Consider the following 26,368-nt stretch of genomic DNA (forward strand, 5'->3'; position numbering starts at 1 on the left):
GTCTCCAGAAAACAGGGAAAAATATTTACACTTTCTTAAGCTTCCTGCCTATCTGTGGCTCTACATTTAAGAAGATGACCATTTCTGTTAGTCTAAATTCATTCTAGAAAAGGAAAGGAAGCCATTCAATGTTTTGGAACATATTTTTAATGATTTGCAGTCTTAAATATGTACATTTTAGCAAAAAAAATTAAGTACACACATCAAAACATAACTTCAAAAATCACATTTTCCCTCACATAAAGTGATTCAAAGTAGATACTGAAGCAGTTAATGATGGAACCAGTGTTAACTAATATATAAAAACGCAGAAGTACAATGAAGGTGCTAATAAAAGATCATACAGTCTGCCCACACGTTGCTTTCTGCTTCTCCTGGCCATAGTTTGGTATGCAGCCAGTTATCCCCATGGAGAAAAATGAGCTTTGAGCAGCTCTCTGCGTATAGCCACACACCCACACACAGCAGCAGTCTCTTCTTAACACCAAGGAAAGTTTGATTCCATCACCACCATTTTCTGAGAAAAAATCTATTCCTAAATCCAAATATATATGCAGCATAGTCACAAAAAAAAAAATACAGTGATTTTTATGAAAATGGCAAACTAACATGTATGTACCAAAATAGATCTTCAGTACCACCACCTTAAGCTGTCATTAGGAAACACAGCTTTGATATTAGCAAACAAATACATCAAAATGCACCAACTGTGCCTTGAAAGTTCTAATCTTAATCATTTCTTCAGAAACCTAGTGTGGAAAAACTTAGAAGAAAAAGTCCTGCATGTCAGGCAATACTGATATGGTCAGGACTTAATAAAAAACAAAAGTTAGAAGTGAAAGCTTTTGTAAAGCATTCTTTTAGTCCTGGTGCAATCAGTCCGATCTGTCAGATTATCATATTTAAAAATCAATTTATAAAGCGTATCTATACTCCTACAGAGAAAAGGCAACCATCTGAGAAAGTTGCATATTAAATCCCTTAACAGCTGGGTGTACAAACAAGGCTAAAAATGAATAGTTGAGAAAAGCAGTCTAAAAATACAAATTAAAGCTCACATTAACTAAAAAAGACACTAAGGAATCTGCTTTAAAATGTAAATCAAATATATGTAAATAGCTGCAAATGTATATTGAGACAAGTCTGGAAATCTTTTGATAATTAAAAGTTAGCTTTACAGGCCTGAACCGTACTGGCTAAAGCAAATTTTGATTTTAAAGAATTATAGTTTCAACACCAGCCACCACCTTTTTATTTTTTTCAAATCTGAGAGATTACCTAAGAAAACTCTAGTCAGTTCTCACAGAACTGATTTTATTTGTTGTTTCTATTTTACCTTCCCAAAGGGGCCCATTTTATTTGTTTTTTTCCCTTATTTATTTTATATGTTATTAAAGCAATCAAAACATAATAGTGCAGGCACCATTTTGCATTTCAAAAATACCTCCTAGCCAGCCAGCATAAAGCATCAGTGTGCACTGCAGCCCAGGAAGTACCAGGACAGATTCAGACAAGAAGACCCAGAGCTTGCTCAGCAAAGACACGCTGCTCAGTCGCAAGGGATGGCTTTGGGACAGGACCGCACGCAGCAGAAGCGTGCTGACCGAAGTTTGAATTTCATGAGGTGACTCTAGAGGGAGCTGCTCCTCAGGGCTGGTATCAATTTAGGAAAAGAAGAAGGATACAGACTAGAACTACAGCCTTTCCTTCTCATCCCTGTCTAAAGAGGGGAAGAAATTCCCTTAAAAATACACATCCTAGTAACACAACCATTTTCCTGCCATGGAAACAAGTATATCTTACCCCCAAGAGCAGCTGGTTTCAGTTAGGATTGGACACACTGCTTTTAAGAGATATCCTTCCCCAGTAATACTTTCTTTTGTACAAATTATATTGGAACGACTTCATGAACATCCACATAACCTTCAAGTTATCAGAAAGGGGACAGAGAGAGGAAATCAAGAGAAACGGAAGAGTGATTAAATTAATAAGCCTTGTCATGGTGATATAAGCTCTCAACACAGCATGACAAGGTGGAAAATGCCCACCTTGCTGGGGCACTTATGTTCTTCCTCAGTCAGCAGCAACTCCGAAATTAAACACAAAGTCCAACATCAAAAGCCATGTTGGAAAGCTATCATCTAGGTTGGTACCGTCTCAGAGTATTTCATTTAATTAACTGCTACATCTGGATCAATTATTTTAGCACAACAGAGCAGTTTCTGCTGTTTCCTCCGAAGTGTGAAAAATAGATTAACAAAGGGTAACCAGCATACATCAACAAGAACATTGCAATAGAAGATGGAAGAAAAAAAAAAAGTCTATAGTACCAAGTGCTGATAGCGCTAGCTGAGCCAATTTACTTTCAAAGGAAGCACTGCCCACACGTCTAAAAAAACAAGTTAACTTACAGCTGATTATCTAGCGATTTCACAGCTAGATCAGCAACAGCCTCAACCAGCAGAGCTATCAGAAATGGTGCTAGTTGTGTAAAAGCGCCTCCAGTTTTAACATGGCTGAGGAGAAAAACATATCTGTATGGGAAAAGCTATAGGATGATTCTGGGGCACAGAACTCTCTTGAACCTCTCCTGTACATCTTACCTCTTACCTTCCTTTGCCCTTTTATGCCACTCTCAAGCTCCCAGCTCACCTGTGCTTCTTCCTGCTCACAATGATTGACACCATCTGTCCTAATCCTGGCCCCCACACAGCATGCCTATAATCTCATCCCCCATCCCTCATGCTCTATTCTTTTTAGCATTATACTCATCTGTACCTTCCGCCCCCTCGTAAATGCTTGCTCAGGCCTAAAAAAAACAACCAAAACCAAACAGTGATACCATCAATCTGTGAATAGAGCAAGCTGAAGCAAAGCATATTTTCAGTTTGCTCGTCCTCTGTTTCCTCTCTAATCTATCTTTGGTGAAAGAGTTTACCAGAACCTACAAACTGTTGGATGAAATCAGTGATCTTTCCTTTTGGAGGAATGGCCTCATTTTAACTCTCAGTATCTGGTAATGACGATCACAAATCCACATCAATTCTTAAATAATTTTAAAAATCTTGAAAAATGCCACTTCTTATGATTCTACAGAAAAGATCTAGGCCATCTACCATAGCCTTACAGACCACTTACAAGAAATATTAAGATTACATTTATTCTCTTCTGAAAGATAATTTTGAAAAGTAAAAACCCTTATCAGCAGCTGGGCTGGGGTACTAGTCCCACTGCCGGCCGTGCCTATGAATATCTCTGAGTTCTGGTTTATTTTGTCTTAGCCTAATTTTTGTATCATAAGTAGTCAGGGCCCTTCAGTTCTTTACTCCACGTAACAGACAACAGAGACAGGCAAAATTTTACATCATAAACTACTTTTTGTTAGCGTTTTATTATTGTATATTTGGTTAGTCCTGGATCTATAATGTATTTTGTGTATGCCTTAGGGCTTCTGCTAGTCACCTGCAGGGGACAAGAATAATTTTCTTTCACCACCTGATGCATAATTCTAGCATCTAAGGGTTTTTCTCACTTGTTCTAAGCGCTGGAATCAGCTACAGTTAGGGACAGGAAATAAGGTGGGGCCAGCTTTTAATGGAATTAAACTTGCAGTTGCCTGTTATCTTGTCACAGTCACATGCTCGCAGCCAAACCAGCAGCCAGACAAGTATTTCTCTCCCAGGTCAAGAATTCTAGGGCCGTGATGGGAGGAGTTAGTTGGTCCCCCACAGCCTGATCCCATTTAGAATCATACTGGAGATTTCTTTAACAAACACTCCACTAGTACAGGAACCTATGGCATAAGCAATGCCCTTGATTTCATAGAATGGTTTGGGTTGGAACGGACCTTCAAGATCATCTCACTTCAACCCCTGCCAAGGGCAGGGACACCTCCCACCACACCAGGTTGCCCAAAGCCCCATCTAAGGTGGCCTTGGGCACCTCCACGGATAGGGCATCCACAGCTTCTCTGGGCATCCTGTGCCAGTGCCTCACCATTCTCATAGGAAAGAACTTCTTCCTAATGTCTAATCTAAATCTTCCCTTTTTTAGTTTAAAGCCATTCCCCCTTGTCCAATCACTGCACTCCCTGACAAAGAGTCCCTCCCCAGCTTTCCTGTAGCCCCCTTTAGGTACTAGAAAGGAATTGGAAAATCACTATTTCCCTTGATTGCTTCCTATGACCCATTATTGTCGTGCCTTTTGCTCTTCTGTTTGCTCTCACATTTGTTATAGGGCCACAAATTCTTCCTAGAATTCTTGGTACAGGACAACACACAGAATATTTTCATTCAGTGGACCCTTCTAAACTACACATTGACTATATAATTTCTGGCAACAAGTCTAAGTGACTTAGGTGAACCCTTCTAACACTAAGTGGTTAGGAGAAAGAAGATTATGGGAAACAAGAACCTTTTATGCTTCTGTCCAGTTTTTTGAACCATCCTTTCCCTAAAGGAATTGAAATTCCTACCTCTACTGTAGCTCCTTACCATCCAATGAACAGGGTTTAACCCAAAACTTGGCTTGACAGACTTTAAATTATGAGCAAGGAAAGTTTCAAGGACCTTGTTAATGACACCCTGCAGTTGCCTGGCCTAACTGTGAGCAGCACTAGAGGCATTAGCTGTCATGCTGCAGACACAGGAAAACAGATCTGCATCACTTAGCAACCATAAGGGATAGACTTTTCAAGGAAAGGTTTTAAAAAGAAAAATTCTGCACTGATAAACTTGATGACTTAGGACTTTGCAGAGAAAGCATCCCAGGATTCACAACAGATAAGCCTGACCTCCAGTTACTGCTTTGTTCCCCAACAAGAATGTGATTTTCATGGTAGCGTGGACAGAAACAGTACTTTAATTTCCTCAGTAAAACACATACCCACACAATACTTTTTAAGTATGAAGTTATCTTTATCTCCCAGGGTTGCAGCGATATTGAGAATAAACTAGTCACTGCAGTATTTAAATACAGATATATATAAGTCTCCATAGATTCTTTGCCACATTTAAATCGCCGCCTTAGAATATGCAAGTATTTACACCTTTTGATATAAAAATATCATTTATCGAGATTGTATTTAAAAAAAAAAAAAAAAGAAACCACTAAGGTCTACTCCTATCAAAGTCATTTTGGAGGAAATTAAGTACATTAATTTCAGCTCAGGAAAGACCAGGCCACACGAAGAAGAAATTTGACTTCAGTCGTAATTTCTCCAGAACACATTAATCTCGGTATTCCTTTGCTGTAGCCCTTCTATCTATTGCCAAAATCCAAATATAACTCCAATATGCATCTTCAGTACTAGGTCCCCTAAGAAAGTGTATCAGTCAATCTGCTACACCTCTATTACTTTTCAGCCTTCAACCTCCAGCACAGTTACACCACTGTTCACGAGACTTTACCTCAGGCTCCACTCCAGTTGCAGTCCTGGACCCCATTACATATACGTTTTTATCATACATGTGTGTTCATTGAGCCTCTTCTGACTGATACATGAATGGTCTAGCCTCGACAGATGGATTGCAGAACCCCAGGCAGAAAAGATAACACCGTAAGTTCTTTCACTTAAAAATCACAATAGATTTTAACCCCAGGTATCTACAGATACAATATTCAATTTTCCTCTTTCTGCAGACAGTATTAGATCATTTCACCAAAACAATACTTTTTCGGTTGCTACATCCTCTCCCTTCCTTCCTCTTTTATCATAAAAGCAACTCTGCTAAGGAGGAACAGCCAAAGACTCCCATTTTATTACTGGCATAACCATCATATAACCTTGATTCATGGTGTGGGCAAGATCAAAGATGTCAACAGTGTCACCAGATTTGGTTGCACACTTCCCCTAGAAGCAACTATCACAACCAATACAATATGAAAATGAAAACTCAATTAAGACAGATCGACAACGAAGTCCCTTATGGGAACTAACTAGCAGCAACGAACAATGGTTAACACGAAAACACAGCACAGCGCCTTAGTGCATCGAGTCACTAACCCAGCTAAAGCCATCGCATCCCTGAGAGGCCTCTCGGTACTGAGGGAAGGACTTCTCAACTTAACATACTGCACTAATACTTTTTCAATTGCTCTATCATCAGGAACTAACCACCCACCAACACCAAATGGTTTATACCACACTATTTATATTCTTCTTTTTCCTGACTCCGTTCTCTCTGAAATCACATTTTCTTTCGATTGAAAACTCTTTTTTCTGCATCTTTACCCCTCTCCACAAACACAAACCCTGTATACTTCACCCGAATCTACAGCCTCTTAACACACAGTGCAGCTATGTCCAGTCTTCATATTTAACTCAACACAGTCAGCTGCCGTGGAGCTCCTTCTCTTGTTCCCTGACCCATCACCGCACATTCCCAGATCAGGGGAGCTCCATTTCTGTGGATCACTGATTCAGCCTTACACATCCCCAGCACTGTGGTGCCCACTCTCTGACCCAATAAAATGCCCTCCCCGCTTTTCCATCTCCGAACTCTTTAGTATTTTCCTTCTTTCAGAGATCTGCAATACCAGTAATGCAATCACCTACTGCTCCCTGGTTAACAGCAGCAACTAATTCAAAGTATTTGAAAAACAATTTTAACAATAACTGTTCTAGAATCAATCCTTCAATTCCTTTCCCTCTCCCTCACCCCAGAAATAATCGCAGAACGGAACAACATGCACAACCCACAGCAGCAACAGATAAAGCCAGAATCTGGCACCTTCCCTAAAGCACAGCGCAGGCCAGTTAAAACAGCTTTTTTCCCCACACACACAACATCCTCACTGTAACAAACCTTCGTATTTTTCCAGTGGTCCTATGCACATAAGCAATAGATTCCTACTTACTCTGATCTGAGGGCTCCCAATGCCTTGATGAATGAAAACCCCACAAATGGCAAATCTTCACCCGAGAAACCTGCCGGGTTCAACTGGCGCGCAGAGGATAAAACCCGTGAATTCTTCTCTGGTTCATCAAAATTTGAGGTGTCATCATCAGACTTGAGAGTAGGAACGAAGGGGGGAGGAGCTGGTGAAAAAAGCAAGGAGAAAAGACAAAATTCAGCTACAGTTCACTCTGCAATAGTCCCACTCATTCAGTGCTCGCAATGGCACTGCAGCTCCTGCTTTTAATCTTGCTAACACAAGCAGACTGAGCTGCTGCTCTCAAATCGTATTACAGCAACAAGAGATTAACCCTTCCGCTACCAACATGGCTTCCACTCTGCAGGCAGAGTATCTTCCACACTGATTAAGCTGGGTTTTAGGTTTGGGACTTTGGGGTGGTATTTTCTTGTGGATTTTTTTTCATTTTGTTTTCCCAAACATACATTGAATCAAATCAAAACGCCAGGCTAATGAAATCGTTACTGCAATATAGCTAGAAGTCATTCAATTCCGATTCATCTAGAAAATGTCTCCAACCTATCCACTTAATGAAGACACTACATGAGAACATAGCCTGAGCCTTTGCTAGTTAGATAAGGGATATTATCTACCCTTTAATACTGCCAAGAATCTCCCCAGCATGGGCTTCTAAGCAGCAGTAAACTAGCCTTTCTCCTGGAAGCTTTTAATAAATTACAGCTACTGAAAGCTAATTAGTCTTTAGGAAGAGAAGAAATATCAGCAAGATTTTATTTATCCAGAAGAGCTTGCTAAAGATCTGGAACTCTTGTTGGGACACCACTGCAGTCTGGCTCTGATACAATCAGCTCAGAAGAGAGGTATATATAGCTGGAATTACAATGTATTTTCTACTACAGTTTCTAAATTGGTACAATTTAACTTGCTAAGCAGTTGGTGGATTTCAGCTGATTTTCTAACGTTTACCTCAGTTTAATTAACCAAGGGAACAAAAGGACAAGTAATTCTCATTGATGTGCAGCACCCCAGCTACCTGCTGGCTTGGCTACGTGTGTGAAAGGAATGAATGCAAAAGCCTGCTGTGCAATTCCTACCTCACTAAATCACATTTTCTTTTTTTCTTTTTATTTCATCACTCAGGTCCTCACTCACTGCAAATCCACTAATCTCTTTTTTTGCTCTACGAAGGAGACAGCTCTTCAGTCGGTAACTAGAACACAGCCCATTGTCACAAGCTGATGGAAGCGTAGTGTGCTAAAACCGTTACCATGGATCCAGTATAGATCTCCTGTAGCTGAAGGGCTGATGAGAATTGAAGAACCGGGAACAAACATTACAACCCCTGCAGTGCAGGCTCCCTGCTCCTCACTCTGCATGCTCCGAGTTTAACCCTACCTGCCTGCATTCGTGACAGATGCTGATGCTTATCTGACTGACACAGGCAGAATGAGTCACGGCTGGAGCTTGCTAGCTCCCTCTAGGTTGCCAAAGCCTTTCACAGCCTGCTTTTTAACTCTTAATTCTCTAGACAAACCTATGCTTAAACTACCCACCAGACCGGTATTAATAGCCAAAAAAATCTGTCTCTGTAAACTGCCAAATCACAACTGCACACGCATGCTTCATTAGCAGCTCCCCGAGGAGCCATTCTGACGCTGCCGCCGAGCAGGGACTAGAGAAGGAATTCCATACAGCCGATAGGATGCTGCTCACGTACAGTAGTTCCAAGCACAACAGAATGAGATAAATGGGGGAAAATATACAAATTTAAAAGGTTCAGCAGTAAGCACTTTTACTTACTGGCCCCAGAACATTTAGATTTTCTGTCAATATCATGCATTTATTAAGTTCTGCTATTTTATTGGTTACAATGTGTATTTAGATCCAGTATAATACTGACATCTATGTATTGTAAACATATTTTTGGAATACAGATTGTTTATTAGGATCTTTTTTTTTTTAATTCACTTAATGTCAGGACAACATCAAGCTACTCTTTCATATGCTCTTGATGATTAAAAAGATGGAAGCAACATAATACAGTTCATAAGTATATCATCTTTAATGCAGATATAACCCCAAAGTTACAGTTAATTCATAGCAGAGGAGGATAATTACAGGAATTAATATTTTTTAGTTTAGCACCTCTGCTTAAAGAACTTTGCAAAGCCTCTTAGAGGAAGGGGTTGCCACGAGGTTTTTAGTATTGTCTTTGAAGACAGATTGAGTTGATGAAGCAACGTAATTGAGAAAACAGCAAACTATTCCCTTCATTTGGGGAAATCTAGAGTCTTTCTTAAAGAGGTAGCAAAAAACAATATAGCCACATTTTTATAATGGTATAACATCCCTGTTATATACTCCTCAGATTCTGACAGTTAACTTCAGCTTATAAAGAGAGATCTAGTGTCTTCCTTCTCACCGGAAGGTAGCTAAGGAGCTCTAAAGAGTCATCTTCAAGCCATTACAATTAAAAAGAAAGTCTTTCTTCTTACCAAGAATAAGAATACCTAGCCAAATTACACGCATAAAAATATACAATTTAAATATGCCTATGATCAGCACGCACTTAAAAAGATAAAATAGATTCAATAGGGGAACAATGGATGCAAAAATGAAAAACTGAATGTGAGACAGACTAAACCCTTGGGGCTGGTGGATATCTAATTTAAAGAGCACAGAATTTTACACTACAGTTTCTTCTAATGTTTAATAGATGCGCACAAATAAGAGAAATTGTGAACACTACTTTGAAAAATATTGAAAATCCATTTGCTATTTTACATTCACTAAAAATCCATGACTGACAGTCCAAAAACTGCAACTTTGCAGTATAACCTTGTTACAATACTTTTATCAAGAAACAGTAGTGACTAACGAAAAAAAATTAGAACAGCCATTAAAAAAAGGGGGGAGGCAAAAAAAACACCTCAAGGTGTTAAGTCATTCTGAACTGTCAACAGTGATTGCAAATGAGATTCAGAGCTTCTTCCGAAATTTCAGGACACTGGAGAAAACCCACTTAGGAATAAGAGGGAATATCTCTATGTGAAAAAATGCTAGGTCCATTCTGTCTGATTACTTGGTAGCTCCTTCTTAGTCCATTATTCCTAAGACTAAGAAGTCCTCCGCCTGATGTCCAAAATGCCTACAGAATAAACAGAGGAGTCTTGTAAAAGCAAGCTAATATGGATATCAATTTGGTTCTCAATGAGGGTCACATGGTGATGCAATCTCTAGCCAATCTCTAATAATCCATTATTATTTCTTGCTTAGAATCACAGGACTCACAGTTACTGTATTTTTGGAACAAGAATGAATGCAAATGGATAGATGTGCTTATCAGTTCCTTCTTTAAAAGGAAGGATCCTTCAGCAGAGGTCAAGATAAGCCTACAAGAACTAAACGCTAAAACCACACCATCACATCTGACAAGGTGAAAAATTCGCACTTCTTTCAGGCTCATCCAAAAGGAAGGCAAAACTATTAGTCAAAAAAGACAGTAGACCTGATGCTTCTACTCTTACAAACTGTATAAAGACCTCTTTCTTCCTTTGATATGTTTCAAATGAGCGTATATGTTCTGTTTACCATTTAAAGTATCTTGGAAGGAACTGCATGCTTTAAAAAAAGCCAGTTGCTTGCCTAGATACCTCCCTACTTGTGGAAGGATGTAACCCTCTTCCATCTGTTCCAAAGAATGACTTTCAGAGGAAAAGGGGGTGTTGTAGGTTGCTAAGTTAAACCAAAAACACAATGCAGTACTTTAACCAGTTCATCATCAAGATTGGATAAAATGTCTCTTCTGGAAAAAAAGGGGGATTCGTTTGGTTGTTTTTGGCGGGGAGGGGGAGGCCTGGTTTGTTTGTTTGTTTTCCCTGCATTAGTGTGTGTATTTGTGACTAGTTCAAGGAATATTGCCTTAGTTAGGTCCTTCCCTCCTTTCAAAATATTTTTGTGCAAATTCAGAGAAGAGAGAGCATATTTCCCCTGGGACAGTGAAAGACTTAAATGAAATAGGAAATTTACAGGAAATACAAAACACTTCTAAAGAATAAAAGTGTGTCTTCTCTTGATCTACAAGGTGATCTATATATACTTGCTGGGGAGAAGCATCCGCGTAGCCTTTTTAAGTAGGTTAGGCGTTAGTCTCTCATGTTTTAAGAGGCCTATTTCAGCACAGTGTTATGGAAGAAAAAGAGAAAATAGCAGGTCTAACGGACATAATTTAAGGATGTTTTGTCTAAGGCCACTTGAACAAAGACATTATATTAGTTCTAAGCCATCTATGTAACAGTAGCTTAACATCTTTTCTGTTCTCTCAAGGCAATGATCCAACACATACATTTCTGTTAATAAAAGTCCTCTTCAAGCTGACATGAAAGTGATCTCCACTTAGAGAGACAAGTCAACACATTTTTTCTGAAGGCAAACAGCTAAATGAAACATCACAACGTTTAACTGTTAGCATACTGAATGACAATTTGGGGTTTAGGATGAATTGCAGAATTATGAACAGGGAGATATAGGTTACTGCCTGTTTAATAGCAGAAGACAGCCTAAAATCAATCTTCAACACTTTCTGAAGTCCTCCAGTTTGCACAAGACCTTCGTTCCTTTCTTCTCATATATTTAGCTTCCCCATGCAAGACCAAATATGCCATTCCAATTTCACGACTTCTTGGAATACAGTTACAAAACAGTTCTTAAAATGAATGACTCTTTATGCTATACATACATACCAGATTACAATAGAATCTTCTGACAATCTCTCAGATAACCTTTATTAGACAGATTTTTCATTTCAGATTAAACAGCTGATATGATTTCTGGTTTTCAGTCAACAAGAGGTGGTTAGCAATATTATTATTAATATTGACAGATTATACAGAATGTAGCCGTGTTGTCAATGTCTGATATGTCACCCCCCTGTATTCTACCTCACATTCTAGATACTTATCAAATACCCAGTTAGTAGCCCTGTTATCAACTTTTCAGTTAAAATCTTGATCATTTAGCTGAATCACAGCTAAAGATAAGTTAACTCTAGTAAATAAAAATCCAAAATATTTTTTGGAAAATTCTGTCAAATAAAACAATCTTCTGAAAGTTTTAGTTTTTTAAAAGCTTTCGAAGTCATTAAATAGGAGAAGTTGGTGAATACAGACAGCAAAACCTGCAAACGTGTTTCAATAAAACACTCTTAAGGAAGGACAAAATTACCAGTTGACAGCTTCAGTTAAAGTTCACCTTTGATTAACGACTGGGTTCTCTTTATGTAACTTAAGAGCTGCTTCTACAGACAAATGTTAACTGACCCAACAAAGATGGGAGCTTTTTCAAAGGCAACTATCTTTTGGGAGGGGTTTACTTAAAAATCAAATGTTTCATAGGTTACCGTAACAACAAAATGTAACACAGAAAACCCCCTTAATTGCACATTCTTAACCAAAAGTGGTGCATTAAGAATGGTTATCCTGGAGTGCCCAGCATGATAATTTAAATACTTGCTAGGCACGGGTACCAATTTTTTCCCTACCGTTCTCAGTCTGAAATAGAAATAAAATCATTGCTTTTATAGGGTAGAGGGAAGTCTGAGTGTGTTGACACAGAATTGATTTAACAATGACCTGTTAGAGATAAATTCATATTCTATACCCCCAAAATCTTACCATTAACTTGAGGAAGTGAGATTCCTTAGTCTAATTCTAAATCCTGTGACCCCTTCCAGCACTCACTGGCTTCCTAATTTTCTCAGGCTGCCATTGCTCCAGTTAAACCCCACTATCATACGAGGTCAAGATAAGAAAGAAACCTCTTAGCCCAGGCTGAACCCATCAAGGCTTTTGAATAGAACTACAGTGACGCTGCCCTGAATAGGCCAGCAAATGGAGAACCACTGCAGAGAGCAAAGCAATAGGTGATACATTGAACGTGCTACTAAAATCAAGATGACTGCTGTGTTTTGTGCCAGTTACAATGAGGTTTTTAAGATGTATGAGACGTAACAACCAAGTCAGGGGTCAAAACTGCATGGATCTTCACCATAGGTGGATCTGGATATTACAGGGAATGATGCAATCCACTGGACAGCTGCAGGCGAAAACAGGATTTAAAAAAAAATCCAAATGACTATTTTAACCTTTATAATGACATCAGGGCTTGCCCATCAGAATTACTGTTATTACATGAAATGGCAAAAAGACTCTCAATTAACTTGTGCAGTTGTGTAAATGCTGGACAGGCAATTGCCAGAGAAACACCACAGCATATGCTCAAATTACATTTTTTTCTCCAGATATAAGATAATATGATAAAAATGCAATACAAAAATTTCAGAAATGGAAACTGGTAGCTTAGACAGGATTCTGGGTAAAGAAGGCATTGTGAGCTGAAGCCTGGGAAACATGCGTTGAAATGATGAGAAGGATTTCTCACTCAGGGCTCAAAGGCTCTCTACGGGCAGAAACAATGACATTTACCAGAATGGCAGCTCCACAAGTTCAGAATTAATGAATCAACAGAAAAGTGAGTAAACATTCTGTGGAGCTGACAGCTGAAGTGCTGAGATAGTCATCAAAAGCAGAAGCATTGGCTTAGCAATTTATGGAAATTAGAGCACAACCATTGCTCTTACTACAGGGCAGCATATTTTATAAGGAATATATGGCAGACATGTACTTTGCACAGATAATCTTACAGTCCAAATAACTTAAAGAGTATCCAATGTAACTTGGGCAGAGATTGCTGATGACCTCGGAAATACTTGTTTTTGCCACAACGCTGGTGCCTCAGTACTTCCAAATACTAAATTCTGTTATTTCCTTTGTATTATAAACTACTTTCTGCATAGAAAGTTATCTGCTTCACTGATTTTATTCCATTCCTAGCAGAAGGAACAGATTTTTTTTAACCAAAAAAAAAAATTAGTCATTTATTAGTCACATTAACTTTGAAAAAAAAAAAAAAAAAAACACCAGTGCCCCCTACGACCTCTGACATTTTATCACCTACAGAAGATTAAAAATATATATATATCTAGAAACTGGATCACAAGCAATGAGAGAAAGATGAAAGATACAATTTTAAAAAAAAAGCCAAAATTAATCAAACTGAAGTGCAAAAGGCCTGAAAGAACACACTGATGCATTTTAATCTGATAAAAGACATGTAAAGGCCACTGTGATTTACTAGTCTAGTGCCTACAGTAATATGGCAATTGCATCAGAAATTCATATAGAAACGTATTAAACTTCATCTTACCTTACGATTTTCATCTAAGAGATGTTAAAACATCCTATCCAAAAACCAGAACAAATTGTGTTGTTAAAAACACGTACACCAGAACACAGTCTTGTTTCATTATTAATGGCTCATATCAAACACACTTAAATACATTGTACACATTTTCATGTTACTCAAGAAATGTTTATGAATGCAGTGTTATTCTACTTACAGTTACGGATATTATTCCAGTCAATTTTAGCAAAGAATGGATGGCAGCAGAGTCCCTCATAACCCAGCCTTTCCTTCTGCCCACAAAGCAAGCTCTGGATCAGATCAAGAAATTCACCACTGACTTTCACATCCTCTGGGAACTTCAGAAACTTCTGGGTTAGAAAGAAAAGAATTTTGCTCAGTAGCAAAACAGTCTCAGAACAGTAAGATTCTTAAGCTTCAATAATCTGAGATACGTCAGGCAAAAGGGATGAATATTAGATAAATATTAGATCAGACAAATAGTAGACCCAGTTCACCATCTTATGCTGAACAATGGTCAACAGCATACATAAATAGAAGAGTACAAGACACTTCCCCAGAGAATCCTCCCAAGCTTCCAAGAATTTGTGGCTTAGGATTTTCTGAACCAGGGATGATATCTTCGTATTTGCCAGATCTCAATGCATTCTTCTTTGAAGATTCTTCTGGGTTTGTTTAGTTACTCCTTGAACCCATATAAATGTTCAGTAGCTGCAAATTTATGCTGGGGAGATCTTTGCCATAATGTGCTGTGTGAAGTATCCTTTTGGGTTTGTTCTGTAGTCACTGCTGGCTACTTTCATTTGATGCCCCTAATTCTCATACTAGAAGGTATAATAGACAATCATTCTTCATTCACTTTTTCCCAGACAAATGATTTTTTTTTCCTATTAACTCCTACCATTCGATGTACTATTTTTGTTCTGTTACTAAGAACTAAATGAACATTTTTCTAGATCATAATTTCAAAATACTTTTCTTGAGCCCACCACTAGGTAAAGTTGGGATACTTTTCCTTTTACATGCATTGGTTTGAATTTATTTACACTAAATTTCACAAGACATTTTAATCAGACACTCAATATCCTCAAGTCTTTTTGCAGCTCTTCATAGCTGGCCCTTGCTTTACTATCCAGAAACACTTAGTATCATTTGAAAACTTTATCAATTCATGATTCATCCTTTCAATTTTTTTCCTAGATTATTTTGGAGATGCTACAGTTACAGGTCCCTAAAATGGACAGCTAAATCTTTTTTAATTACTGTATTGCAGATGGTTACTCTTGGACAGCTGTTATAAAAAATAAATTTATATCTGCAATACAGAGGTATGTATAAATAAAATACTAAAATCTTTATAAAGCATATATATATATATACACACACACACACTAAATATTTTATGAACATGTCAAAGTAAGAAACATCCATAAGCTCCTTTTCCCAACTGTAAAAAAAATATATAGTCTTTAGTGACAACCTTTTTACCCAGGAACATGGAAGGAATTCTCTCTACCTGGAAATTCATGATGTTATTGAAAGTTTTTGCTGATGTTCCCTCAGTGAACGGAGATCTTCCATAAATCATTTCATATGCAATGACTCCTACGGACCACCAGTCACATTCTGGGCCATAAGAAGCTTTGCCATCCCCATTCAGTCCTGTCAACATTTCTGGTGCCATGTAGTCAGGTGTACCAACAGGTAGCTTGGCATTTACCTGGAAGCAGTAGAAGCAAAGATATTCCAAGTGAAGTTACAGAAAGAAAGCTATTTGATACAAAAAAGGAGTCAAATTATAAGAGCTGTCACTGCAAACTATATGCAGCTGAAGTAAAATAGCAGCATTATAAAAAGGACAGCATTACCGAACACTGATGTTTTGAGCAGTATGCATACTCTAGCACTACTTACTGCTTCAACTGCTATTAATGGGAACAACAGAGCTCAATTTTCAAAAAAGTCAAATTTAGACATAAATATTCCCTGCTTTCATTCCATTCTGTGTCATCCCTACCTTTCTGCCTTGTGTTCAGGATCAGCTAGTATTCAAATTTCATGAGTGCTTAGAAAAGGTAATTCAGAAACCAAAACTGAAATTATATTTGCACTGTCATAAAAGAGTGAAACAAACAAGCAGGGAAACTAACACAGAAACCTGAAGAAGATTGAAAAGATAGATAACATATGAAGAAAAAAAAATTACAAGAAAAATGCAATGCAGAGAAACACCGGAAAGGGAAGAACGAGGAAAAATGAAAAAATGAAAGATTGGAAATCATAGAACAAATGAGGAATCTGTTCTATAACTTCATATTCTCACTTAGTTCTATTTCAAATTATTGTTTGAAATTGTATGCAGTTTACTAATTTTAGAATCAACTTATAAAAAAGTTCAACTTACTGACAGCATTGAATACAGTACCTTTTGGTGGGTAAACCTGAATCCTTGAACATTGGAATGTGACTCAATTTAATTAAGAGCTCCCTGTCTTCAAAACTATGCCAGCTTAGTTACAGCAAACATAACTTTCAGTCCAATTGCAAACAACTGTAAATCCATAACCTTCTTTAAACACAGCATTTAACAGTTGTGAGAATCTCTAAAAATATGATTTTGTATTGCAATACAGCACCATCGGAAAGACTTGCCTTTACCCTACTTACACATTAAAATTAGGATACGCAAATATATATTTACTGAGAGCTGCAAAAGATAGCCAAGCTCATGTTCAAAAAGACATTCATGAATGGAAAAAAATCATTGTGAATAGATTCCACATTGAACAGGAAAGGCAGAAGAACAAGGTGTAATCAAGGAACACATATAACATCAGTCCTCTTTTTGACTGGAATATCCAAACAAGCCATAGACAAATCTTAAATCCACATTGTTACCATTTTGTTTATTGTCATTTTCGCAGCAGACCCAAAGTCCACCAGTTTAATGTGTCCTATTCGGTCAATAAGAACATTCTCTGGTTTGATATCTCTGTAAGCAAAGAATAAAGCAATCAGTACCTTTTTATGCTGTTCCCCACTGTCACATCTGCACATCAGTACCTCGCTTTTCAGCTACACTCAACCATATGCTCAGCTGCATAACACCTTAACAATGGATTAGGATTTGAGTCTTACTTCCAGTCGTTATTCTGCTTCCAAGTAAATATGAAATTAGTGAAGCTGCCCATATTTCATGGAAATTTAACAGTCGTTGACAAAAGATGGAAAGAAAAGATGGTTTTGCACTAACCTATTCTGATACTTTGACTATGTTGTAACTCAGTTACAGCAAAGTATTACGTAGCTTTCATCCTAAATTTCCTCCCAAGTTATTCTATGCATCTTTCAAATCCAGGCAGCCACCTTGCATTAGAAAGCCACAGCCTATATGCTCTAAGTGCAGCCACTACGGCTGCTTGGAACATAAAATGGTACATAACATTTTCAAAGTCTCAGAATAGAATAAATTTACAGAACAAGTCTTCCTTAGAAAGGGACACCTACAAAAAAAAGGAAATGTTCAGTTATACCTATCAATAAATGGGATAAATCACTAATGTGATTTGAAAAATGCATACAGTTATAGCCTCCATGCCTTGATATGATCTTTAGAAAACTCAGTGATGTATAACTATTCCAACATACTATACCGCCCTGTTCACCCGTACAACAAGCTTTAACAATTACACTACTTTCCCGTAATGTTTGGTTCTAATAACAACAAGCCTTCAGTTCTGGAAAAGATTTTTGTTCCATAGTGCAACATTAAGGCCTATTTTTACTAAGCCTCCAGAAAATATATGTAACAATCCTCTTCTAATTTCAGTTTGAACTTTATATCAAAGTTAATGCTTTTAGCTGCAATTATAGTTGGAGTATGATTAATTTTCTAATTTTCTCTCCTGATACAGCACGTGAAATACTGTCCTTGAAGAGGACAGAATATAAAAAACAAGAATGCATCATTCCAGAACGCTATCTGGAACAATACTGATTAAATACTATGTGCAATGCAAAGCAATCTTTACCTACCGGTGTACATAACCCATCTGATGAACACTGTGAATAGCCAGAACCAGCTCTGCAAGATAAAACTGCACCATAGTCTCATCCAGGTGGTCCTCATATCGGTTTAAGAGTGACAGTAAGTCCCCTCCAGGCTGATACTCCATAACCTACATAAAAATTTAGAGGAAGAGATACAATTTATATGTATATAAGACATTCCATTCAACTCCCCCATATTATACTGGACACATATCAAAGAGCAGAATGGAATGCAGGAAAATTTACAGAAGATAAGCACATTTCAGCCATCACATTCTTCTTAAGTATAACAATGGTAACAGTGTTCAATAGAGAAGAAACAACCTATTCTTTACCAAGTAGAGATTTTTCTTGTCTTGAAATGCATACTGTAACTGTGGAATCCATGGACTGGTACTCTGAGATAATATACTGCGTTCTTCTTCAAAAAATGACACCTATAAAAAAGAAAATGTTCAGTTACATCCTGATCAAAATGCGTTAGATTATATCAGAATTCCCTAGTTTTAGAAAGATGAAAGTCTGTGCCAGACACACATCACTAACACAAAAAAATACTTAGAAACCATTAAATGCCATTTCCTTGTGATATGCACCTTTAAAAGAGTAATTTTACACCTTCTGCTTTCAGTTCCCCTCACACCTTTTGTTTAGTTCCTTTGCAACTGAACAGTCCCTGCAGCAAAGCTCAGCTCTCCTGTCAAACTGGAGAAGCATCTACCAGTTTGGAGTGCCATCCTGACCTCATCTGGATTGGCCCTAATAAAATAAAAGTAATCTCAAAAAGCAGAAAAGATGCTGCGACAATTACAGGGTAGCATCTCACAGCTAATTCTGTAACAAATTCGTGTAAGATATAATACAAGTTTATCTTGAAATCCTACTTTAGCAACTATTCCATTATTCATATGTGCAGTCGGACAACACGGAATTAGTTTCATTACAGAAATATTGCTAGTTCATCAAGATCAGTGGTCCCTACTTTCACTGTGTGTCATATTGAGGGTAACATTATAGTTTGCTTTTCTTACCAACCTGTGCCACGGCAAGAGTAATTTCCATTTAATTTCATTTTTGACAACCACAGACAGCGCTAGAGAATCTCAGGAGCAACATAACTGCAGCCATATATTGGGAACAACTAATTTAGATATCGCTGTACAAGTTCATGAGGCCTTTCACGCAATCTGTCCTCCATGCCATCTCTCATCAATGAAAGATTAACTTCTACTTGTCACTAGCCTCTGGAAACAACCTCCATTACCTTTTTTTTTTAATCAAAGTTTTCAAGTAGCACATCTCTCAAGTTAATGAGAGGCTCTCCGTAAAAATTCAGTCACCAGTTTGCTTTCACACCCACTCTTGACATTCTACATTGCTCTTTAAAATTAAAAAAATAACTTAACGAATAGATTGCCTGAAAATTCAAGACATCAAATTGTTCATCAAGCTGATCAATACAGATCTAATATTTTCTTCATCTATTGTTTCTTGCTTAATAATTAGATGATAAGCTCTTTGAGACAAGGATTTTTTTTGTTTTGAATGGTACCTCACCTAGTAGATTCATGGTCTATGATGATGACTTTTAACCACAGCAAAACTACACACAAATGCGTTACTTCACTGAAATGTGAAATGATTTTCCGATTCCATTTTATATTAAATAAAAATTCGTAAATTTATAAAAATTAAATTAAGTATAATTGTAGTGACAAAAAGGAAATGCTTCACAACTTGTAGTTTGTTGTACTACCATCATAACAACAAAATATACATACGTGCTCCTGCGCCAACAAGGACTCCTTGCTCATCACCTTCATAGCATACACATCACCTGTAGCTTTCTCTCTTACTACTTTTACATCTGCAAAGTGACCACAGCCAACCACACTCTTTACTTCAAAATCCTTCACACTTGGTTGCAGTTCCCTTAATTCAGCTATAGTCTCTGCATCTATAAAAATAAAACACTTATTTTTACACTAAACATGAACACAACATTCGCAACAGGGAATAGAAAAATAAAGCAGTCTTCTCATTCCAGTCTCTATAGAAATGTTAAATCATTCCAGAATATGCTTCTTTAAAAAAAGTGTATACAAGTACTAGAAAAAGACAGTATTAATGCATAGTTAAGACTGAAACATGGTGCATACAAAAGAATCAGGAAATGCTAAGACAGTTCCCATAGCAACCATAATTCTATCCCATTCATAACATCAGAGGCTGATAGCCTCTTTTGTTTCTAATTTCTTTCCAACCATCCTTTGCCAACACAAAATATATTCGTTAAATCTGAGGGCTTTATCCAGTGAGTTCCACAAGTCAAGTGGCAGGGTTCAGCCCTCTGCCTGTGGGAGGCACTAGTCTATTGTCTAACAAATAACCGTTGGCATTTATTTCAGATGTTTGGTTTAAGCTTCCCATTGACTAGTTTCCAACGGAATGCATTGTGATAAACAAGTGCTCTCTGTAGAGTGTTCTAAAAATTCTTCAGACTCCAGGAAAAAACTACTCTCAGCCTAATTAACATCTTGAAACTGTTGGATGGAACTCTTACAGAGTACATGAATTACCTTTAACAATTTTTTTAGTGTATCCTAATAGAAAAGTTGATTAAGGTTTTTTTTTTTAAAAAAAAAAAATCTGAGCATGTTGTCAGTAAAAGATTTCTTCCATCGGGAATTATTTCTGAACTACAGGATTACTACTTACAGGTCACACAGGCAAAATAGGCTAAGACATGGAATCTGAAATACTAATTCAAGCTGAAAGAGACACGTATTAGCAAGTTAATTTCTATATCTCTCCTCCCCTTTAGTCACTGCCCTGCTTCAACTTCTGATATAACTTCGTTATATATACTCGGAACTTCATACTTTTATCAAAAGTGCCTCTTCAACTATAAGTAAAATACAAGCTATGAAGGGTGTGCTTTAGAGTCACAGCACTTCAAAAGCCACTGGCCTTTTTGGACCTGACAAGGTTCCCCTTGTAACATCGAGTCTGTCCACAAGAAGTCAGATGCAAGTCCTACGTTACAATCATTAACAAATAACTAGAGCATCATTTAAACGTTTATGTTTTGAAGCATTATGTTTTAAAATGACATCTAAAGATTAGTCTAAAAACCACTTACACTTCTTGACAAAGTTGCCCACAGGTTTAATTTTCATTAAAGAGGGGTTTCTGCATTCTTCAAAAAGAACGAATAAAGAATCGAGGATGCCTTCCCGGGAGAGAGGAGACATCTGCTGTTGAGTCACAAAGAGTGGCTTCCCCTGGAATAAAAAAGAAGCAACAGCAGATGGAGTCTCAGACAACAATGAAAAACCTCAAATCAATAACATATGTATAGAACAGATTATATATTATCTATTTAAAAATTACTGCTTTAGAAATTAGACAAATAAGGCAAAAAGCGTGAAATAAATATATCAATTCTCTACGTCCATCTGTAAGAGCTGTCACAGGTATTTGACTTCTAGACAAAGCAATCTTGTAAAGGTTGTTAAAGTTCAAATCACAGCTTTCCTGAAATTGTCTGCAATCTATTGCTGATTCTCATCTGACTGGCGTGTTCTTGACATTGTACCATATGTTTTTTCCATGGCACAAATAGTTTAAGCAATCAGCATCAATATTAGCTCTGGAAGCAAAAGCTGTTGAACATCAGCTGATCAAATAGCAGCTGGTTAGGTAAACCCACCTCATGACAAACGCTAGGTTACATCACCATGAAAAAAACTGGGGACTGGAAGCCGCAAAATGCAACATTACACCTTTATGTGGGAAAAGCCCCTCAAGGTAAAACATTAAGAGGCGCAGGTGAAAAGAAGACCAGCTACTATCCCCTCAGCTTCACGTGAACAAGGTACGCACTTTGAACTTGAAGGAAGTATTGTTTCCTTTTGCCCCTTCCTCCACAACCCCCCCCCCAGGCATGCTTTGGGGGCCCACCCCAACAAGAAAAGCTGCGTTTGGCACACGGTATGGCCAAACTGGAGTTCGCCAACCCCCAGGCCAGCCTCTCTTTACCTGGAAGAGCAAGTTGAGGCGGGAGACGCGGCTGGCGATGGGCTCCATGGGGCCGGGCTCTGCCGGCTGCCGGGCACCGCATTTAAACTTCAGCATCCCGTCAGCGCGGCTGCAAGAACGGAGCGCCGCGGCCCCACCGCGCCCCTTCCCTCAGCACCGGCCCCGCGTGCCCGGCCCCTTCCCGCCCTCGCCGCGCGCCCCAGGCCCCAGCCCCGTTTTCCCCGCCGCCCCGGTTTGAACGGCGCCTAGGGGCGGGGCCTCGCCGCCGCCGCTGACGCGAGCCCAGCGCCCGCTCCTCGGCCAATGGTGGGGCCGCGGCTTCCCGTGAGTCGCTGCGGGAGCAGGCCTGAGGGGGTGGGGGTGATCCTGTCAGGGCCGCTTGGCCCCTGTTTTAACGCTTTTTCTGTGTTTTTTTTTGTGGCAAATCTGCAAAGGCAGGTGGCTCCTTGTGAGCAACTCGAACTGGAGCTGGTGCAAGGACAGACTGGACGTCACAGTTGGCAGCAGCAAACTTCCAGAGGGGAAATAAAAACGTTTTCAGCAGTTTTACATGTTATTTGGAGTGCATACTTCACCTTTATGCATTTTTTTTTTTTGTGATCACTAGCCCTTTTCTTCATGTATAGGGTCATTAGCTTGCAAGTGAAACCATGGTAGGAATGCTTCAGCTTGGCACCCCCTCCTGTGTGCCACCCTTCCCAACGCCAAGTGCACGCAGCACGACCTTGTTCCGCCTCAGTCACAGGGATGTCGGTGCAGAACAGAGGGATGAAGCGCTGATGCTATCCGCAGTTACACAGGGTGCAGGATGCTGTCTCAAAGCACTGATCCTTGTTACACAGAGTCTTGGCAGGGGTTGAGCTGGTAACAGGAATCTAGGTGATAGGGTTCCTTAAAAATAACCATCATGCCATGGAGTGACATAAAACGACGTTTCACTATCCAGCACTCATCTTAATTGTGCTAATAGCGGCTTGGCAGCTAGCTGATAACGTAATGCACTGGTGAAGTGATTACATTATGGCTTTATACAAATCACTTTTACCAATTTGTTCTTCTTTCTACCTCTTCCAGTCCACCTCTGGAACACTGACATATTTTTAGCATATTTCTTGTCTCAAAGTTTGGGTTCATTTCAAGTTATTAAACCTGAAAGAGTTTTTAAAATCTAATTTACTGTCCACCACCTGCACTGCCAATTTGCTTTTTGGATTCCACTCAGGACACTGTCATTGCCTATGTCTCATCCACAGCTGCAAAGCACAGGAGTGATCAGCTCTTAAAAAGAAGCAATAAAGAGCTTCTTTTTCTTAAACCAGTCAATTTTCATGCTAGTTCATTTTAGTAAAATACCACCTTGATAATTGGAACCCCATCTTGTCTCTGCCCTAGATTTTGGGCAAGTCTCAGCTGTCTGCCATCCAACCAAAGAGAACTTTAGGTTCCTCTGACTTTCCCGTTCTCCAGCCTACCTCTTCCACAAATGCCATTAGCCCCAGCTCTCGTAACTGCCAAAATCACTGTTAAATATCCACACCATTTCTAATGCCACTTGGGAAACTACCATATCTGTACAATAGTTTAGATCTAGAAGTGGGGGAAGCAACATAGCCGGGTTCTCTTTCTGACAGTTCATTTCCCTATTGTGTTCAAATAGCAAGGTGTGGCTGAGTCTCTTCATCTCTGTGGGGTGGTGTAGAACAGCCAATCCACAAACTGGATGAGGATATGGGTCATTAAATGTTTCGTTTCATCCACATTAGACTGCCATACTTGTACAAGAAGAACACAACCTCTGGGTGTCCCACACAATAACCTGAATTTGTGTAACCAGCCAGCTGAGCTGATTAACAAGTCTGCCTCAGTTTGATAACTGGCCTCTCAACTGCCCAGGAGGTTCAACTAAAGTATGAAGTTGTTTGCTACAATTTTCATGTTAATAACTTAATTTTCCCTAATAAAGTTCTCCTTGTTTGTGTACTGTTGAGTGTTTGCAAGAAAGGCAGCTGGCTGTTCAAAGCATTCTTTGGGACAAATGCATTTTTCCTAATAATTCAGGTGAGGGCTCAAGTTAGATTGTTTCCCTTCAAGAAGGCCCTTAAATAAATACGTTTGCTAGAAACAGCCATGATCACATAAGCAGCAGCAGATCACATACAGTTCTTTTCTTCTTTGTTGCTGTGTAAGAGACTCACATAAACAAGAATATCTACCTATGAAATGAAACAGCAGCAAAAAAAAAAAAATACAGCTGTACCAGAACTGTTATCAAAACATTAAGAAAAAAAGCTGAAGTGGCAGATGGAATAAGTTGAGGAGAGAAGCTGTACAATTTCAGCAATAAAATCTTAGTAACCATTCCTGATGTCTCAGGTGAAAAGTACGTACCCTTTCAGAGAAACAAGTATTTCATTTTCCTTTAAATTGGTGACTTGAAGTCTTCAGAGTGAAAGTGATGATTCCTTCATAAGTCTGATCTTTTTAACTGAGAGCAATTATAGTACACAATTTCTCTGTCTTCAGAACGGCCAAAGTATGTATCACTTCTTGATCTTGGCAACTACTTCTGTGGATAACCTCACTTTACTTGAAGGATCATCAGCAGACCTGCAATTGTATAAAAGAAGGGTTTACTTCCTGCTATTAAATTAACAGGTCATTCAAAAGCTCAACAGAATTAATAGTTCTATGATTTTCCCTAAACAGGTCCCAATATGGTGCTCAACATATTTTGACATCTCACCATGCATTGATTTGGTTACCATCTGTTTGGCTTTTTTTTATTATTATTATTATAAAAGTAGGAGTTTCCCTTTATTTCCTTGGCCAAAATTCTCTGCCCTCATGCTGTTATATAGTGTGCCAAGGCGACTGTGTTCCAAAGATTTCTTGTCAGTGTTTCTAACATCCTTCAGGCTTGCTTGGGGTATAAGACACTAAATAGATATAAAAGCAAAAGATCAGGTATACAACTATGCTAACTTTTCACCAAGAACCTGACGCTCATATTCTCACCCAAACTAACATAGCTTTATTTTAATGGGCAGCAAGATGCCAAATCCCCCCCTCCCCCCCAACATCATCTAGCTGGGAACCTCTGGATTTACAGCAGCATCACTCTTAAATATCATCTCCGGAGCAGCTCCTGAGATTTACGTATGGGTAAAAGGTAATAAAATGCTCATTGTATCACAGTTCTAAGAGCTGAGCATTACCAAAAACAACTCCTATCTTTTGTCCTACCCTGGAAATCTCTTCAGCTCTGCTGTTTCAAATCTTAACACTACTCTGTCCATACAGACTGGTATCAGTTTGCAATCTAGGCTTCCAGAGTATGTGGACCCCAGAAATAAATCAGGTTCTTCAGTGATTTTGTTGTTGTTGAATGTTATGGTTGGCATTAATCATAGCTAATCTATATGGATATGACTTTTTAAAAAAATACGTATTATATTATCCCTTATTGGCTCTAGTCCTTTCTCTAATCCAACAGTACTTAAAAGATCCTGTAATAGACCAAGCTAACCCTGATCACAGCTGGGTGACCACTTTCTGCATCAAAATAAAGCTTTAAACTTGGCTGACTTGTGTTCTGGCTTAAACCCTTGACAATAAGTAGCTCTCACCTTTGATTATCAGGACTTAAATAATCCTTAGATCCTAGGCACACTTTTTCAGCTTTGTTTTCCCAAACTATCACAAAATATCTAACTTAGCTGCAATAGTCATGCACACCTACATGGAATTTACATATTTGCAGAACATATATAGTGAAAATTAACAGTTAAGGAAGAGGTAAGTAACTTCCTTTTCAGAGAAAGAGGAAAGCAAAGAGAAATAATCACCAGGAAAACAATTATATCCTTTCCTCTGCAATATTTTTAATTTCCTCCGCATAATTTTTGGAAAGAAAAGGAAAAAAAAAAGCACTGCAATCATTCTCCTAGGATAAGCAGAAAGGAAATGAAACTTTAAGAGACCTAAATGGTTGCTAGGTGTTTCTTCCCTAGATTTCCACTAGTGAGCTACATCTGATAATATTCAAGATTACTTTGATTGAAATATTAAAGGTGTTTTTTGTTTGTATTAGCAATGTGCGTATGCATTATGTAAGTGCTTATTTTCAGTGTTGTTTAATACA

The 26,368-nt window shown here is 38.4% G+C and overlaps 1 protein-coding gene across 3 annotated transcripts in view; it reads right to left on the reverse strand.

Moving 5' to 3' along the window:
* Window positions 1-22,418, reverse strand: part of CIT (citron rho-interacting serine/threonine kinase) — a 74,630-nt gene extending 52,212 nt beyond the window's left edge. For all 3 annotated transcript variants that reach the window (XM_035556787.2, XM_035556789.2, XM_035556788.2), the window contains exons 1-9: window positions 22,228-22,418; window positions 21,329-21,470; window positions 19,968-20,143; window positions 18,522-18,623; window positions 18,172-18,314; window positions 17,035-17,128; window positions 15,653-15,856; window positions 14,333-14,486; window positions 6,859-7,039 (exon numbers count right to left, since the gene is read on the reverse strand). In XM_035556787.2, coding sequence (XP_035412680.1) covers window positions 6,859-7,039; window positions 14,333-14,486; window positions 15,653-15,856; window positions 17,035-17,128; window positions 18,172-18,314; window positions 18,522-18,623; window positions 19,968-20,143; window positions 21,329-21,470; window positions 22,228-22,323 — 1,292 coding nt within the window. In that variant the 5' untranslated portion in view covers window positions 22,324-22,418. The remainder of the gene's footprint in view (window positions 1-6,858; window positions 7,040-14,332; window positions 14,487-15,652; window positions 15,857-17,034; window positions 17,129-18,171; window positions 18,315-18,521; window positions 18,624-19,967; window positions 20,144-21,328; window positions 21,471-22,227) is intronic.
* Between the last annotated feature and the right edge of the window lie 3,950 nt (window positions 22,419-26,368).

Source organism: Cygnus atratus, chromosome 17, assembly GCF_013377495.2.
Source record: "Cygnus atratus isolate AKBS03 ecotype Queensland, Australia chromosome 17, CAtr_DNAZoo_HiC_assembly, whole genome shotgun sequence".
In the NCBI taxonomy this organism is placed as follows: Eukaryota; Metazoa; Chordata; class Aves; order Anseriformes; family Anatidae; genus Cygnus; species Cygnus atratus.